The sequence below is a fragment of the Acanthochromis polyacanthus genome, chromosome 3 (genome assembly GCF_021347895.1).
Source record: "Acanthochromis polyacanthus isolate Apoly-LR-REF ecotype Palm Island chromosome 3, KAUST_Apoly_ChrSc, whole genome shotgun sequence".
NCBI lineage: Eukaryota > Metazoa > Chordata > Actinopteri > Pomacentridae > Acanthochromis > Acanthochromis polyacanthus.
In genome coordinates this window covers 15658345-15677583 of record NC_067115.1, presented here as the reverse complement: position 1 = coordinate 15677583, position 19239 = coordinate 15658345, and the positions used below count along the sequence as shown (strand labels likewise).

Here is a 19239-nt window from a genome sequence, read left to right as displayed (position 1 = left end):
GAAAATACAAATTATAGCAAACCTTAATCTGTCGTGGAACTTAATAAAAAAAAGGGACAACATTTCAGGTTCAGATCAGTTTATTTGACACCGTTACTCCCTTTGTTCTGCTTTGTTTAATTTTTCCCTTTTTTTGATAACAATGCATGGCTGACATGTATTTCTAGGTCTTGATAATCTTATTCACTAAACTTGTGTCAGTTTTAATCAAAACGTATGCACTGAACTTTCACACCGTAATTTGTAGAATGGCAGCCAAACAGAATATTTTATTCACTTCAGTTGTACTAAAGTAGACATCCACGCACAGTGTACCTCTGCGCCATCTCCTTCATGCCTGAACAGGTAGAATTGTACATTGGGGTTTTACACTCTGCTTCTCTAGGCCAGTACTCGATCCAGGTTCTCTCACCGAGCACATACTGATACCTGAGTTCAACATGGAAAGCAGAGAAGTTAAAATGTGGAAAAGTCGACAATATTACAGGAGGAGGAAACAGGGCGGTTCTAACACAATCAACTTACGATCGACTCTGTTCATCTTTGTAAATGTCTTGGGCCTGTCCCATGATGAGGTAGGTTTTTCCTTTCCAGAGATCTAAAGCCACTCTGCAGTGTCGATAACTCATGAACGGGCGCAGTTTACCCTGAGGACCCACATCATTGCTTCCTAGAGGCAAAATATCGTAGAACAGAAAGAACATATTTTGTGTTCTTTGTAACTCTAACATGATCATTTGGGCCAGATAAAGAAGCACTGTATTATTTATTTGTTTATTTATCTGTATTATTTAGAGACCCACGTGGGTAAGAAACATGAGCAGTCAGAAAATCAAACATGCTGTAAGTCCATCTCCAGGTTCGCCAAACTGTACCGTTTTTTTTTTTTTTTTTTTTTTTTAGCAATGCAACAGCACTCTGATACCTCAATAATTTTTTTGGTTAATACAACCATAACTGAGTGAAATTATGGAGTTCCAAAAATAACATTTCAGCAGTATAACACTGTACTTTCTGTTTAAGGATATTATATTCAGAGCAATAAGTACAGTTTAAAAAAATCTGACCAATGAATTTTGACATATTCTTGGTCAAATCTGGAAACATATGTGCAGTATCAGTCGCAATAACATGTGTAATACTTAAATTTAATGTGCAATATTTCATTATGTTATGTCATTACAATGTGCAAGATTACTTTATTACTTCAGTATCATTAACAGTTCTTACTATTCTGGTTTTCTTTTAGCTTACTTAAATGTATTGCACTAATTGTAAATTTATTAGGCACCGTTGTAAGCTTATAGATAGATAGACACAAATGGATACTTTATCCATCCTCTCTGGGAAATTCAGGAAAATTGCTAAACTATACTTCTACATATTAGTTGAACCTCATGCTATTGCAGTTTTTTTCTGAGTAATATCTGGCACAAAAATGTCCTCCAGTGTTAGTAAAGTTAATTTTTATCTCTTATCTAATATTATCTTTTATGTGTCCTGTCATTTTTAATTTAGGGCATGGAATTTAGCGTCTTACATTTGAAGAGTTTTTAGGAGAAAAAAAAAACTTCATGAAGCAAAAGACTTATTGTAAATAAACCCACCTTCTTTGATGACTTCTAGAACCCGCACTGTGTAAATGTCAGTCGACAAACTGTCTGTAAACGTCTCCACTCTCACTTTATACGCTATGGACAGACAAGTTGAATTTAATGTCTTTTCACCTTTTATCACCATATCTATTCCTCACTTACACAAAAATACACAAAAACTCTTACCAAAATCGATTCTGCTGTCCTTTGTAGTTTCACAAATCTTTTCTGTGCGTTCAGCGTTGTCGATTTTGCCCTTCTTCTGCATACTACAGTTCTCTGGAAAAGGTAAAGTCATAATGCAGTTAAATGAGTACATGTTTATGGCTCAATGTACCTGTACTAGAGTCACTTAGAAATATAGTAAAGAGTTTTTCTGTAGTTTACTGCAGTTTTCACAAGTTATCCAATCTGAAAAGAAAATAGTTTTCCTAAACGTCACTAAAAGTTTACAATTAAGGCTTTACTCTTCAGATTCACTCCTAAAGAGAGTGTTTGGTGAGAAGATATCGCATTAGGACAGAACTGAAGAGACTGCAAAATACAGGAAGCTGCTGGAAAGAGAGGGCAGATATGAAAAATGAATTAGAGAAAAGGAGGAACAATACTTTGGAAGATGCAGTTTAATTGTGGACAACAATTTTGGCCTTTCACCCAAAACTATCTTTGTAAATTGAAGCCTTATAATGATTTGATGCGAGATCTGTTCTTAGACAAACACACTGTCACACCTGGAGGCCACAAGTTCACCATCTTAACCATTACAGCTTCCTTCAAATGCAAATGTGAATAGAATAAAAGGCTTTCCATTTTTTTCACTATCATTTTGTCCTGTTTGTGTCTGACAAGTCCGAAGTAAAGAGACAAAGCAGGGTTGATACAGATGAAATCTTCTACTTGATATGTCAACAGTGACTGAATGACAACGTCAGTGTGTCAGCAAATCTATTTTTATTTGGACTGATAAAATGGCAGAGAGTGACTTCAGAGTCCTCCAGAGAACCTCTAACTTATTTCAGACCTCGCAGCCATTTTCTTCTTAAATCAAATGCATTCTGAATTACTTTCAGAACTTTAATCTACAAGTTAGAACTGACCTGCCCTTTATTTTTTGGAGTTTCTTTTAACTTTGCCAGTTGCTATTTTGAGCCTTATGATGTTTTAGGAATATGGACCCAGATCTTACAGGATTGTGTAGGTGCTAGTTGTTTCAAACTTTTTGTTCATTTCAGTGCTACTATTCCATTCTTTGAGATTATGTATTGAACCAAATATCTATCCTTCATGGATCTGGTACAAAAAGGAAGGGTAAAAGCTATATTAGCTCTATTCTATTTTCTGCCTTGTGCAAGTATACTGAATGATCAGGATGGGACTTAGGTTTCTATTCATTGACTCACCCGCATGTTTTTTTAAAAAGATTGAAGAAAAAAATGATTTTCCCAGTGAAAAATGACAAGTCTTAAGATAAAGTAAACCAGCACATATTACAAATAAGCTGCTGTTTTGTCCTCAGTGACCCGATCTATATAAAAGACAGATTAGGACACATCATCGTGTTTACCTTCAGCACATGTGCATTCATCGTTTCTACAGAGACGCAGCAGTTCTCCAGCTCTCCTCTCTGGATGGTAGAATTTCATACAATGTGCTTCTGCAAATGGGGTATAGAAATGTTCTGAGCTGCTTGCAGGACTGGAAGTTTAAAAGTGTCAATTTGCTAGTGTGTGTTGGAGGCAGACGGGGGCAGCACATCTTTGGATATCTTTGCAACTCACCACTTCTGTATTGACTGCTGGTGTATTCATAGACAGACACGGCTGCTGGTTGTAAGACGCCCACTTTCAGCTTCTGATGGATCCTAAAAATAATCTCCTCCGGCTGCGTGTGAGAAACCTGTGGGCAGATGTAAAGAAAATGTGTACATGATGGAAGGAAAGCATGAGTGGGGATGGAACACTGATCTCTTACCTTGTCCAAGTAGATGATGAGCGAGCCTCGTTCTGACTGGACCGAGTCCATCCTATATTTTGCAATAGTGCGGGCTCGTCCTTTAGACAGCTGCACACAAACGCATACATCCAACATGTTTATATATTAGTTTCCAGACGTTCAAAGAATAGCCTGACTTTACTAACCATATTTCAGCAAATTTATATCTTACTAAGTTCAAGTCTTTCATGTTCACATAAAAGCCGGTCAGCAAGCCGATATCCAACACTGTCATGGTTGCATCGCGCACCTTGTCCTTATACCTGTACACCCAATGGGCAGAAATAATTGAAAAAAATAGGGAAGGAATTGGCAAGTAAAAATAAATAAATAAATAAAATATGCTTTACTATTTTTCTACTTTATTCTAAAACTGTTCATTTTAAAATCGTGGATAACAGCGCTAATTATATTTTAGCAAGAAAGATATCATTTTGATGGCACGTGCACATACCAGCACATTAAGCATTACTGAAATATGAAAAATGTTTTGATAATCAGCAACACTGTTAGTCTAGGGTTTGTTAGGCACCGTAGTTAGAGTAAAAACACAAATCCAGTCATAATTAACATATAAATAAACGAGAATCTAACGCTATTTCAGGTGTACTTACAAAACCCCGATTTTCAGCTTGTATATGTTCTCATCCTTGTCCAGTTTCTCTGAAAAGACAAAACAAAAGAGGATCGTGAAATCTTATTTTATTAAAATCTCAGCACTAACATCGACAGTCAGACGAAAACTACACAAAAGAAGAAAAAAAAAGAAGCAGGCAAATGTTGTAGCTTACAAAGACAAATAGATAAACAGACATAGGGGGTCAAATTTACCTGGAATGAGTTGCACTGACAAGTTAAACTTCTGACAGTCGCTGTCCTTTTCTTTAGGCAGAATGTAATACAGCGACACCATCTGTCAGAGAGATAAAAAATCAAATAAGCATCAGTGCCAATGAGATTTATCACACACAGTTAGATGTTTGTGACCTTGCTGCGATTCCAATAGGGCTCATTAAATCACAGCTAATCCCATAACAAATAAAACTGAGTAAAAATGCATTTTGCTTACTGTTAGAGTTGCTTCTCCTTTTCCTATTGCAGTCACCTTCACATCCTGGTTTATATCATTAATCTGTGGGGAAAGCAACATAGATGGTAATAATGTTGAGTCACGATGAGTTTGTGTGTGAGAGAGCGTGTTCTCACTTTGGATGTTCTTGTGGCGTAGTGGTTTTCCCAGTTAAAGTTGTACTTGTCAGGCCTTGTTCTGCCTGGCAACAAGATGTCCACATTCAGAAAATAGTCGGATTCTTTGTCACTGAACCAATACTCAGTCACAGCCTGGTAAACTGTCATGGTGGCCTGGAGAGGAATAAGAGTTTGAGATTACCAGAGAGCCAGAGAAATATAACGCATTAATGCAGAGAGAGAGGATAAGAGTTTTAAGGGGTACCTGAGTCGATCCATAGCCTCCGCCCTCTCTCATCTGACGGTTGAACCATCTGATAAGCGGTCTGGCATCTTCAAAGGCCTTTAATTGAGAAGAAAAAGGTTAAAATGCTGTTTTACATGGCTGACTGTGCAGGAGACACACTGTAAAACAAAAATAAATAAATTTGCTGTCTGTAACTTTACAGAATTTTCTTAACAATTTTGAAAATACATCAAATACTAGAAAATTTTAGAGATGTTTTCTGTAATGCTAGGGCTTTTTTGTGTACAGTGTAGAAAACTGAAATTTTGTCAAAGCTGTTAAGCAGCCTAAGAACAACAGAAATCGCTTTACTCATACAAGTTTCTGTTGGTGGATCTTGTCCCTGCGACACACAGATACAGTAAGAAGGCCGTGTTCACCTTGACCTTCACCAGAGCCAGGAGAGCATATGCTGTGGACTCCAGAGTGTGCTGACGTCCAGTAGGTGTAGGCCAGTGGGAAAAATCTGACAAAACACATTTCTGCATTACACAGGCAGCCAACTTCCATGATGTTCATATGGTTATTTCCTAAAATGATACCTCATAAATGGTAAGCATTGTGCATTTGTACCCCAGCCTGTGCTAAGCTAAAATATGCAAATAATATCATATGTAGATCTGCAATGTTTTTGTTTTGTGCTATTGACTGTATTGTTAAGGGAGGACACCTGGAGAAGAATACTTGTAGAGGATCTCCCGGTTCAGTTTGTTCTCACTGGCCAGAGCGTATGATGTTATGGCAACAGCATAAGGGTTCAATAAACTGTGCTGACGCTTCCGCAGGTAGGTTGCTGCTTTGTCAATGCTGTCTGAAAGTCTCTGGATGAAGGATGGAAGGGTAAGAGCAGATGACATACAGAGAGAGGAGGGTTTATCAGACCTGCTGTAGCCTATCTAAACATGCAGAGGCAGGGTAAAAAATAGACTGGCCACCAGTCTATCTACTTGGCCCTGGTACCAAAAGAGGCTTTGACTTTTTCTTACTTCCAGCGCAACTTTATTAAGCACTGTGGAGGCAGTAGACGGAGAAATAAAAGCGATGAAAGGTACTCACGTTAACAGTGTCAGCACAAGTTGTGCGTGACTCCTGCATGGCAATGACGCAGAAGGCCGTCATGGAGGCGTCTGAATCCGCACCATAGACGTTTCCCTACACATGCGCACATGCACAAGTTCGTCACTACGATCATTATCATGACTATCAGCCACATTAAGCATCTGTTCATACATGCAGAACGTCAGCCACTAGTGTGTACTGTTTTTTAATTTGATGCAATCCTTTTGTTAAGCATCAAAATGAAGGGTAGATGTTGATGAAATCAGTGCACCTACAGTCATCTCTTTATGGTAAACGTCTCCTATTTCTCTGAACACGCCGTTAGGTTGCTGTGCGTTGACAATCAGAAACCTGACAGCGTTGCAGATGACTTCTCTTTCCACTGCCACCAGACTGCTGGCCATCGTTAGCACCTTTACGACGTAGGCTGTGAGCCTTACAGAGGAGAGGAGATGGTGTTGTAGCTTAGTTTGTGTGCACATAAAACACAAATCAGCATGTGGTCGGGATAGAAGTGAGAAGATGTGCAAACACATTCAGTTTAATCACATTTTGGAGTCTCACCAAGTGCTGCTTTGATGGTCGTGATCTCTACTAAAGGACCCGTCCTGTTTACGGTAGGCAAGTTGGTTCTGGTAGCCTAAACAAAACAAAACCCTTCATTGACTGCTGTCTTTTGCAATGAGTCTTATCCAGTGGAAGCCAATGTCAGTAGCACTCTTAAATTGGGTACTATAGTACAGCTACTGACTTCTGCCAAAGTCTTCCTTTCTTACACATAGTGGCTTTAAACAAAATATCCAGTGTTTGTGTTAAAATGCATTTGTGTGACCCACCAGTGTTGATGTGTTGGAGGGCTTCTTCACGTCTATCAATGCCCACAGGCTCCCACTGGTAGGTTTTGTCCAAATATGTGGCTGCGATGACAGTGTAGGTCATGTGGATCATGTTTTCCTCTCCACAGCCTGAGGGTGTACCGATCAGAGCACCCATTGATTCTCCAGTAATAGCGTTTTTCACCACATTTTCTTTATTCCCTGTACACAACCAGTTTGTCCATTTATCATTGCAAACAAGGAAGAACACATATCTCATGCAGCAGTTACACTTACACAAAGGTAATAATGCCACCACTCTCACCTGTCAAAGAGATCTGTGTGCTGGTTGGTGCGTTTGGTACAAAATCCCTCTGAGGAATTTTACTGTTGATGATTTCCACTTGTTTACCATCTAAAATGTAAAGAGGAAGCCTAATTTTGGGAACACTTTGAAATATTATGTAGATGTTGTCATTTTTAACTTAAGTAGACCACTAATTACATACATATGACAGGAAATAATAATACATTAAATGATCAAAATTAACACAGTTAATTTAAGACGGTACATGAGAGAGTATTCTTTGTAACCAGAAAACGTCGCAGAAGAAAAGTAGTTCTTTCACTATTTTTCAACTTAGTCAGTTGTGTGTTATTCTTGCTGCAGCTGCTTGACAAGTAAACTCACCTAGACCTTTAGTTGAAGGGTCCAAAGTTATAATCTGAGGAGCTTTTATCAGTATACCTTCAGGCTGGAAAAACAAAAGCAAGGACAAATGTCTGAAATCAAAACTCTTTAAACTAGTGTACAATCAATTTAGCAGTAGAAATCTTTAAAAATGCAATGACGGGATCTTGTTTTCATTTTATTACAGGTGTCAGTTCATGTCAGTGCACTTCTCAGTTCAGTTAAAGGTGTTATGTGGAGTTTGTTGTGTTCAATGGCCCTTGTGTTTAAAACGCAAGACATAAGAAACAGATAAAGAGATGAGATAGTGTGTCTCTCTTACCACCACTCGCAGCGGCTTAATGATTCCATCACTGATTTCTGAGTTTTGAACAGCTGCTTTGACATCAATTTTGTATTCTCCCTCCTTCATGGGAATAATGACAAAAGGTACAGCTCGTGCGCTTCCAGCCTCAACTTCCACTTCCTCCTGGTATTTTCCATGTCTAGAGGCTGCACTGCACACACCCGCTTCCCCCTTTAGCTCCACACGCACCTTATAAACAAGGTAAAGGTGGAGTAAGGGACTTCAGGGACCTTCTTTAATTACCATAATAATAATAATAATAAAGTTCCAGTTTCAGATTTTTACATTATTTAGGTAGTTCACTGGATAGGTTCACGAAAAATGTGATCATGTTTACTTGCATGAATACTTACAGTGAGACGATTGGGGCTGTAGTTGTGGATGACCGCCTTAATTTCCAGTTGCTCTCCACGGACAGCAGCGAAGGGCAGTTTGAGCTCAACAAAGAAGTCCTTTCGGACAATTATCTCCAGTGGTTCAGCCACACAGATACCTTTAAAAAGCATAAAACATAGCACAGAAAAAAGAGGTGCCTTGGTGAGGGACGTAAATTCATACGAAATAGAGAGACAGTTTGAAGCACTGTAGGTTTGATTTAAGAGCTGGATGCAGAAATCACAAAACAACACAGATTTTGGTTGCTGGATTCTCACCGTGATTTCTTGATAAACTGATGCCAGTGAACTGCCAGGTTGTGATGGAGTCTTGCAAAGGAACAATTTTCTCAAATGTTGTGGACGCACTGTAACAAATACGCATTAACACTTTAAACTATCAGTGTATTTTAATGTGTACAGGTCTCATCTGACTCACCAGTTGGGTCGAACGCAAGCAGGCAGTTTGATTTCTGACCACAGCCAACTTTCAGGGAAGTTTGTGCGAGAAACAATATCTGTACTGTCCATGTAACTGGTGTCATCCTCCTCACCTAAAGGTTTAAAAAAATGTTAGCATTTTGATTGATTGATAGCCTGTATAATTACCACCTCCCAACCCTTGTTCCCATGTCTTACTGCGAGCCAGTTGGAGACTTCCCTCCCTCTTCTCACCTCGGATGCGTTCCATCTCCCTGCAGCAGTTCAGAAAGGCCATGGCGCAGGCTGCACCATCCAAGATATACTCACTGCGCCTCTCACAGGAGTATGAAACAGGGGTTTCCCTCATACCATCCAAACAGCAGTCACGTTGCAGTTCGTCATCATATTGACTCACTGGAAAGAAAGCAAGTTGTGCAGGAGAGACAGAGATTTCTTTAAACCAATCACAATCATTTTAGGTGGTGTTTAAGCCCAGGATGCAGTGAATAATGTCAATGTTTGATGCAATGATAGATCCCAAAATGGAGCAAAGTGCCAACATTAAGCATTTATCAGGCAAAAACTGCAACAAAGAGCTTTGAAATACTTGAGAAGGCATGCGCTGTAAAATTAATAGTCCTTAACAATTTTTAAATGCAACTTAGAAAAAAATGTATGTTTACAAATGATGCTCCTCCAAAGATTGAATGTAAAATTACACAATATTTCCTGTATTTAAATCAGCAGAATACATAGTCATTTTACAGATAGTTTACTGTTAAGTAAGGACAAAAGATCGCTAAATATTTTAAAACTATTTTAAAGATTTTCGCTGTTATGTTCTTCTATATATGTGACAGACGATGACTGAATGATGCTGCTGTTTGAGCGCTGTGGTTCTCACGTAAGCTGGTTGTGACGTTCATCAAAGCTGCATCTCGCTTCTTCCTGCTGGGGGCTGGACAATTCAAATCTGAAAATGAAACACAAGCTAGATATTTATGCGAACACAAACGGTAGATGTGATGCCATTTGGATGGTTGTACTTAGAAACAGAATACAAAAAAAATTAAATACAATGTGACTGCACGACACTACAAACAACCATAAAATTACACACATTTTCTGTATTTAAATTCGCAAAAAAATGTAATTATCTTACAGATATTTGCCATTATTTTAATAACACATTTTATGCATTAAGGATGAAAAATGGTAAATGTTTTTGTTTACTTGTATTTTACAGATTTTTTCCTATTTTGCTAAATTACAGACAATATATAGTAAAATCACAGAAATAGTAGTACAGTAAATAATGTCCTCATTAAAAATCAGTATTATGAATAGAAACCTTTTCTTTTATGAAATGTGACCTTAAAATGACACTGTTTTGCTGTATTTAAATTGTCTGGAAATGTAATTATTTTACAGATATTTGACATTATCTATTAGTTCTTACAGTCTTTGAATGTTACAGTATTCCACTGCGATATGTATTTTTTGGTACCTTTGCTGACAGAGTTTCACTGTTTTCTTACAGATTTTTCTACAGGGCAATTTCCTATTGACATCTGATTTCAGGTATTTCATGGGACAGCATCAACCGATCCATAGTGCTATGTTTATGGAAGTGTTTGCTTGTTTGATAGACTTAATTTTGATGGCCCCATTATACCCCTGTCTCAGCTCAACTCAGGTTCTAACTTTCCGCCCACCTTTGGTTTTTCTATTTTCATAGCACTGGAGCATTGGGCAGAAAGAGGAAAAAGAATGAGAGAATCAAGTAATGTCACCTAATCTGTAGGGAGTCTCAGAACCCAAATTAGTCTTAAACAGCAGCCCGGCATCACTGAAAACGCTCATGCTGTCCTTCCCACCACCTGGTGTGCAGCCGGTGTCAGACTTGTCTACCATGTCCCAGATCTGCAGCATGGATGTCATACACACAGAAATACAGACAGACAAATCTTAGTTTTACTCAAACTAATACTGGACTCCACCGTGTGTCCTCTTATTCTTTGGCAAAACGCCAGTGCCTTGAATTGGAGGTCCACTGCTATTTGAGCATGTGTGAGCTGTTGAATGAGAGGTGAAATTCCCAAAATGGCTTGGATGAAAGCGTCACATGAGCGCAGCACATTTACCACATTTACTTTAGATATACATGAAAATGACAGGATGTGAGCTTGAAACCCCTTTCAAATATTGTTACAGGTAAAGTAAGAAAAAAGACATTGCCTTTTTTTGAGTGAGGCGATGCTTGTTGTTTAAAATGTAGACGCCTTTGTCAACTGCCACCAGTCCCACGGTGGCTTCAGGATCTCCTGTGACTTTTAGTTGAAACATTTTGCGAGGCATGTAGGTTGCAGCAGGTTTTGCTGATTCCAGTTTCAGCTAAAGGATAAGGGAATTTGTAAATGTTAAACCAGCTGGATGAAAATAGCTTGGTGTGTGTGTTTAGTTTACCCAGTTGAGCTCTGATACATCGGTATGATATGTCTCACCAAACCCATGCAGGATTCTTTTACGTCCACCCAAACAGAGTCCGATACCACTTCACTGTCACTTGGATGGTAGTAGGCAATGATGCGAAACGATGGCAGCATTTCTTTGGTAATGGTGACCATTATGGAGATCAGAAGTTGACCTTTTGCCTTGTAACGGCCATAATTCACCAGCTGACCTCTGCTCAGGATCTAAACATGGAGAATTAAACTTTATCCAATGTGCATGTGTAGTTTAGGACCAAATGATTAGTCTACCAATGAAGTTGAGTTATTTTTATTTGCACTCGGTAACAGAATTATTTCACAGAAACCAAAAATTACAAGGGTCAAAAAAATTGGCCGTTTTATGAAGTGACGTTTTCATTAAGCCATGGCAGAAACTGCTGTTGTGCCAGTGATGAGCTTTGGCTTAGTAATACTCAAAGCCTGTGATATAAAGTTAAGACAGACGATTACCTTACATATATACACACTGAGTTACAACATACACTATATGGACGAAAGGATTTGGACACCTGGCCATTACACAGACAGACTGAAGCATGCATCTACTTTGGTCATATAAAACAAAACTACAGCTCTTTGGTGATAGAAATGTTTCCTATGTCATGAAAAGAAGGGAGAAATGTACAACCCACAGAGCACCATCTCCACAGTGAGCATGGCGGTGGCAGCATCATGCTGTGGGGATGCTTCAGTGCATCTGGAATGGAGAACTTTCATCACGGTAGAAGGAATCATGAAAAGACAAGACTATAGGAAGATTCTGGAAGATAACGTCGAGCAGTCAGCAGCAAATCTGTGTCTATCTAAGCATATGACCTGAAGCATCTATCACTTGTGGTGAAAAACTACCTTGAGAATGCCAAAGTGAACATTATTGACTGCCCTGCACAAAGCCCTGACTTGTCTCCCATAGGAAATCATAGGACCAGTGTCGATGCCATTATACTTCTAAATCTGAAGGAGTTGAAAGATTTGCCAAAGAAGAAAGAGCTGGGATTTTTAAAAAGAATTTGATCTTGGTATTCTTTCAGTTCAGTGAGTTTTAGTTCCTAGAGAGCACTAATGTGTTCAGAGAAGCTGTGGTATAAGTTTGAAACTCTATCAAACAGCACTTGGGAAAAGTTTGAAAAAAATCAGATTCACATATTGGGAGTAATAATTTTGTCCTCAACACTGTTCTACACAGGCTGCAAGAAGCAACCTACATACTCCAGCATGGACACAAGGGTTCAAAACACATCTCACCAGGTACGTGATGTCCGTTTGTTGACTTCCCTGTTTGTTGAAGTTGAGGTTCAGTTTCAGGTTTTCTCCTGGACTGACTTCAGTTGCATCAATGCCTATGGAAACATATCAATTAGAAAACTTTTAAAAGAAGTGTTATTTGACAGTACTAGTCTTTTGACATCATTTCACTTTGTACCGATGTGGATGTAATTGTTGCTGCTGGAGCTGTATGAGAGAGCCGTCATGTTGGCTGATGCTTGCCTTTCAGGTGAAATACGAGGGTCTTTGGTCTTTACCTACGAGTACAAGTAAGCATGAAGTCACATAAAGCAATGCACATTAGGAGTTATTACCTGCAGTCTATGTCAACTATGAATAAACGCAACCTGAAAGTTGCTAACTTGGCTTTATATGATGCAGAGTGACATTGTTGACATTGTTTTATGTGCAGATGATGCATGTAATTGTGTCAGACATGGAGACTCCAACTTTACCAGATAAGCTCCTCTAACAGTTGAGGGTTTAACACAAAATCTAAATAATTATAAACAATTCTACCCAGTCTCATGACTTACTGTGATATCCAGTGTTTGACTGTTTTCTACTGTATTGACGGTAAGCCTCGCCATGCCGTTGGCTCCAGTGACACCCTCCACCTCCCCAGGTTCAACCACCACTGCAACACCTCTTGCCGGAGCGCCATCAGGATTCGTAACTCCAATCTGTCGGTCAGAAAACATCTTTATTAAATAAGCGCAATCTAAAACTTCTTGTTGTGTGCATTTTTGGTTAAAGGATTATTGTTTTTAACTTTGAATTTCAAAAATAAAGATATATGTGATTGAAAGATTGTCACCATACTTTTATATGTGTGTGTGTGTGTGCAAATGTATGAAATCCACATTACCACAACATCAAAGGACAGTCCTGGTTTGAAATATTTAGGTGTTTTCTTCAAGTGGATGGTGTAAGGGGATGTGACAATTTGGATATTTCGCAGCTCTGCCTCTGCCATTTCACTACCTGTGTCAGTAATTACAGAACATTGTATCAGCTACACATAGTAATAACCTGTATCATTTAAAAAAAATAAACAAAACAAGAGAGACATGCAAATATTCACTCAAAATTTCACCACCAAAATGTAATAAATCCATGTTTCACTGTGCTGATTTTAGTACACTAGTTACTCTTAAAATATCAAGCACTTGCTATTAATCAGTACGGCTTTAATTGCACATTAGTTTGTTCCTAAATGCACCACATATAAAACAAATAATGTGCTCTCATTATATACATGTGTACTTTCATTGGTTTAGACATTTACAAAGTACAATAAAACTTACCAACATATTTAGACATATAATGTAAATAATTTAAGTTATAAGTTGTGATAAAATAGAATGTAGAGGTGTTTCCAATACTTTTTCCAGCCCATAAACATATCAACGTAACTGATGAATAAATTGTAAAAATAATTATTATTTCTAAAAGTAGCATGATAATAATAATAGACCCTAATTTAAATATATTTTGTGACAGTTTGTGGTGCATTTTTAGCTTCAGCATATTTTTAATCATAGTATATATTTTGCCCTTTTAATGTGAATTTTGTATCTTAGTATATTTTCCTTTTTCTCATTTATTTGTATTGTGGGGGAGTCACTTTACTCTTTCTGCTTGGCACTGTAACAACAGAATTTCCTCTTGAGGATCAAGAAAGTATTTCTATTCTATATTTTACTGTAATTCTAAATATTTTTCATTGGCACCTTTCAAATAAATTTAAGCATAATAAGACAAGTGTATTTAAGTTGTGCACTAAAGGTAAATATTTACTCTGTATACTTAATAAAACAAAGTTCCTGGAGCAGAAATAATTGTTTAATAACTTTTAAATATGTAAATATCACAGCTTGAAAGGCGATTTGACAAAATTGTGATATTTCAATCATATCAATGTTAAAACTGTGACTGTCAAAATGAAACAGTCAAGCGCACTTAAAGATTCTCCTCAGTAAAAATCTATTTTTGATTTATGTTTTTTAACTTGTTAACATGTTGCTATGATGAGATTAAATGCTTGAAGACAGAAGTACAAGCAAGTGTGTTAAGTCATGTGGAAGAGCAGTAAAATTAAATGCAATTTGTTCTACTTTTTGACGTGTTCTCAGGCAGACACACATTCTCTCTTTCTTACCGCTGGCTGTCAGCACACTAACAGCTACATAGATGGAGCTGCCCACCAGGTCCAGGACGTTTTCGAAGATCTGTGTGATGTGCTCTTGCTTCAGTGTCACCTCTCCTTCTCCGTTCTCAATCTGATGTGACAAAATATACAAAAATGGATCTTCAAGTACAATTGGCAGGTATTTTACAAAATGCACATGCAGATTTTGTAGCGTCAAATCAACTATCGCACTGGCAGCGATGGACAAAAAGTGTGAGTATGTACCAGCACTCTCTGAAGCGAACTGGGAAAACTCGTCTTTTGACCCTGATACATGACCCCAAATACACCGTAGGCCGATCCGTCCACCTCCTCACCAAACAGATACCTGAAACGATAAGAAAGTGGTAAATTTATCCCTCAGTAAGGTGAAACAGAGCAGACAAAATAGCTAAGATTAAAAATAACAACAACACCAACAATAAACTTTAAACAAGCCCCATCAATCCACCAATCAAAGCCAGCCTCCAAGCCAATGAAATCTTCACATACGTTGCTTTGATGTTGACGGTCAGCTCTGGACTGGACACGTAGAAGAAAGGACTTTGTTGCATCAGTTTGACCTCAAAACTGGGCAACACTGAAACATTGAACACATTTTTGTCCAGCAGCAGGTAAGAAGTGAGTAAAAGTATACATTTAAAGTTTTTTATAGGTTACAAATTAGAAGGTGTCTGAACAAACTCACCGTAGTCTTTGACCTCAAACTCTGCAGAGAAGTTTTTCTGTGGTTTGGTGTTGTACCTCGCCACCAATTTCCACAGTCCAGTGCTACGAATGCTCAAACGCACAGACAAACACACACACACACACACACATACATACATTTAAATTAGTGTATTAAGCATCAGTGGCCCATATTTCAGTCTTTATTTTACATTATTGTTTAAAATCCCCATCTGCTCCAATTATGTGCTGCTGTTGCTTCGGTTGAATGCAACAAAGCTATTAAGGAATGCATATGGAATTATTTAAGAACCAAAAAAAATATTAGTTTTCAGTATGTGTCCAGAAAATAGTAAAAATAAATAAGATTGAATGAGAAGGTGTGTCCAAACTTTGGAGTGGTAGTGTAGCTCTTTACGCAAAGGTTTATTCCCACATAATTCACAGTCATTTTAAGGTAATTCTTGTTAGTTTTATATTTATTTTTAAAGCCATAAGCTGCTAAAATTAAGTACAATATTCACCTGACAATTTCACCAAGTTGAAATTCTCCTGAGAAAACCCCTGACTTCAGATAAACTGGATCGCGCGATAAAATGATGCCTTCAGGGGTCTAAATAAGAAACAGTTCAACAGTAAACCTCGTCACTGTAGAAAAGAAACTGTTACTTTTATAATGCATCTTTAACAAAACATTTTCTCTACGTCTGTTCGTCCGATCAGGCTGTTGTTTTACACTTGTTGGCTTTTCTTAGTTTTGCTGTTGTCATTTACACTTCATCTTTAGACTGAGTGGTGGGACTCATGTTACATTTCATTGTGCATATCAAGCTTTCTGGATGAGGAGTGACAGGTTTAACCTCACAGAGCTATTGGCAAACTCATAGTAATAACAAATCTCAGATATGTGGGAGACAGAGGAATGGAAATTATCTGCACAGATTGTTTACTTCTATCACGTTCAAGTCTTATTCACGATAAAATTCAATACCACAAATTCGATGTTAATAGAAGGATCAGGTCGGGCCTCATCATTCTTTTCCACGGGATCCAAGCGAGGTGTCAGTCCGAATACTCTGAAACGAACTGAAAGACAGATCACTCGAATATATATCTGCTCTAGAGGGTTTATTTAACATGTTTAGCAGGATTGTCATTCATTCTAAAAATACTCAATTCTTTGTCGACATCTGGCATTTATGACTGATTATTTATTATTATATGTAACAACAGTTTCTGTCTGGCTGTTGATGTTACACATGCTATTTTACAGGGACACCATGTGTAACCCTGTGTTTGCCAGCATGTTAATAACCTTGGATTTTGAAATAATTTAAATACTGGATGTCCTGGTTTTAAAATACAGGATTTATGATGCAGAAACAATTATATAATAACTGACATATATGAAATACGTTAAGATCTGTTTTGCTGCAGGACAAAATGATTCAAATTAAAATTGAAAATTGTTCAATGAGTCTGCAATATATTATATTTTAAATGATTGATGGAAATTAATCAACTTATTCTTAATATTCTAAGTGGTTAAGATGCACTAGTATGTAGTAGATATAATGGTTGGAAGAATGCACCCCCCTGAATAAACTGTACCAGGGTGAAGCCTGGAATTGTGGTGGTTGATTTTTCCCTGTTTGAGCAACAAGCCCCTTTTCTCTGGATTGAAAAATGCCTAAAAATTGCACCTTTCTATGACATAAACAGCCACATAGAGACATTTTGACAAGTGTATATGTTATGGTCCTCATCAGTGAGCTATTATTTAACTCACCTTTGCTGCTGGGTGTGTAGAGGGTCTTATCCGTCTGGATGAAGATGTAGCCAGAATGGAAGGACACTAGGACAACTTTCTCCAGTTTTATATCAGGGAATTGAGCTTGCAGGTAAACATACTGCCTCATGTTTGGGTCCCTTTTGAAATCTCCAGTGGGGATCTGAAACCGATATGAAGAGCCACTATCAGCGTGTATTGAAGAGGATGAGGTATATATTTAAATTTGATCAGTCTAATAATTTGATTTTGACAATGAAATCAAGTCACAGTACGTCTGTATACCCTAATTTGTCCAAAGCCCTGATATTTGTTTGTACTGGTGAGGTTCACAGATGTGGTCATCAGCCGTTTGGATTTGGTTGGATAATTCATTACGTTGATAACAACCGTGAAATCATTCTCAGTGGTGCAGTCTTGACACTCCACAAAGACGTTTTCTGGCGTTCCCACCCGCAACAAGTTGGGGGCCGACATCACTTTCCTACAGAGCAATGGAGAGAGAAAGAAAGACCCACACTGCTGTTCAGCACTGACTGCTGAAAAAGTATACAGATTTACCTTTAATTATATTTTTCCTAATGGGCGTTTGAGTCTGTAAAAGTTCGGATCATCTGATTTACCATAAGAACTGTCTTTTTTCTGCTTCAGAATGACCTTAGCACACACTGAGTTATCCATTAATTCAACATTTCATCATTATTCCCGACATTGTTTACTGTGACAGGCGCACAGAATCAATGTGTGACGTCCAGACAACATTTAGGTCAGCTTCCCGGCAATGGTACCTGGATTTATGCAAACAAAACTGCAGCTCCTCATTGTGTAAGACCCAAACTAGAAATGGAATTGATTTAAACTGAAGCCTAATGAGTAACTTTAAAGTTAATCACAAATGCAAGTAATCCCATGTCTCAATATGACTCTTATTAGATTCTTATTAGATTTTCTTAACTGATGTAGAACATTTTCAACACTTTAAGCACATGTTTGGTATACCATACAGGAAGACTTTTTGTCTTAGGTGTAAAAATCTGTGCATTTTTGCCGCTAAAATAAATTCGGGGGAAAAGTGTATTTCTGTCTATCTGCATGCACTGAAATGTGGTTCCACTATTCCACTCCTGATTACTGTTTCTGACTTGCAGAGAGCACTTTTTCTTCAGCCAACTAAACAGTATCTAACAATTTTCACATTTTAACACAAAGTTTGTTTTGCTTGTTTGTGTCTTTTTTTGCATGTCTTTGCTTGGGTTGTGACATGATCCACTGATAGTGAGGGGTGCAGACCGTGCAGTAGGTATCAGGTAAAACAAAAAAAAAATACACCTGTTAAAAATGCAGAAAATTCTTTCTCATTCTCATTCTTCCTCTTTCAAGGCAAGGTTACTTACATTGGTGACCCATCAGTCAGAGAAATCACAGAGAAAAAGGTCAGCAGGGCTGAAAGCCAAAGCTGAGTGTCGCACATCCTCCTTCCTGATCCCATATCTGCTGTTATTGTACTGCTCTGCAGCACTTTTTTTATGCACCTACCTCCCTCCTCATGCACTCTGACTTCTCCTCCCTACAGTCTCACAGTCTTGTTTATTATCTGATAGGAGTGGCTAGCAAACCAGATCATGTGCTTATAAAAGATATTTACGGCCCCTTCAAAGTTTTTTGCCTTATCAAAGAGTCACGAGGAGAAAACTACAATTGAAAAAAACAACAACCTTATATTAAGTTTGCCAGAAAGGTATGTGACAGACTCCTGAGTCAACTGGAAGAAAGTCTGATGAGACCTTTTTGCCTAATAAGTGCTGTGTTTGGCAACACCAAATGCTGCACATCATCACAAACACACCATCCCCGCTGTGAAGCAAGGTGGCGGCAGCATCATGTTGTGGGCTTGATGCTTCCCTGCAGCAGGTCCCGGAGGGCTAATAAAGGTAGAGGGTGAAATGAATGTGCCAAAGTAAAGGGAAATCCTGGAGGAATATCTGAATCAGGCTGCAAGAGAACTGCAACGTAGGAGAAAATTTGGTTGCCATCAGGACGACGAT

General features: G+C 38.1%; 1 protein-coding gene across 3 annotated transcripts; it reads right to left on the bottom strand.

Moving 5' to 3' along the window:
• Positions 1-62: 62 nt before the first annotated feature.
• Positions 63-18752, bottom strand: LOC110967488 (complement C3-like). Of its 3 annotated transcripts, none has more exons than XM_022217117.2 (43): positions 18589-18752; positions 17480-17678; positions 17195-17357; positions 16397-16491; positions 15930-16018; positions 15428-15519; positions 15232-15319; positions 14965-15067; positions 14710-14830; positions 13417-13532; positions 13085-13231; positions 12706-12805; positions 12528-12622; positions 11274-11465; positions 11008-11163; positions 10563-10692; positions 9674-9742; positions 8986-9183; positions 8786-8900; positions 8626-8714; positions 8326-8465; positions 7949-8161; positions 7627-7690; positions 7261-7350; positions 6957-7157; positions 6685-6760; positions 6396-6555; positions 6118-6213; positions 5732-5882; positions 5442-5527; positions 5041-5118; positions 4794-4949; positions 4657-4719; positions 4419-4500; positions 4202-4250; positions 3760-3850; positions 3567-3656; positions 3374-3491; positions 3160-3249; positions 1782-1874; positions 1608-1691; positions 526-670; positions 63-429 (listed from the first exon to the last, which is right to left on the bottom strand). In XM_022217117.2, exons 1-43 carry the CDS (start codon positions 18681-18683, stop codon positions 288-290), a joined length of 5010 nt encoding a protein of 1669 aa, XP_022072809.1. In that variant the 5' UTR covers positions 18684-18752; the 3' UTR covers positions 63-287. The 3 variants fall into 3 exon arrangements, with proteins under 3 accessions (XP_022072809.1, XP_022072811.1, XP_022072810.1); XM_022217119.2 differs by having other exon boundaries at positions 9022-9183; XM_022217118.2 differs by having other exon boundaries at positions 15428-15510; positions 18589-18751.
• Between the last annotated feature and the right edge of the window lie 487 nt (positions 18753-19239).

Coding starts and splice junctions, on each gene's coding strand:
- LOC110967488 (XM_022217117.2), bottom strand. CDS start 18,683: ATGGGATCAGGAAGGAGGATGTGCGACACTCAGCTTTGGCTTTCAGCC. Junction 15,320..15,427: donor GTTTGAGGTCAAAGACTACG/GTGAGTTTGTTC, acceptor TCAATGTTTCAG/TGTTGCCCAGTTTTGAGGTC. Junction 3,657..3,759: donor ACATGAAAGACTTGAACTTA/GTAAGATATAAA, acceptor GTTTGTGTGCAG/CTGTCTAAAGGACGAGCCCG.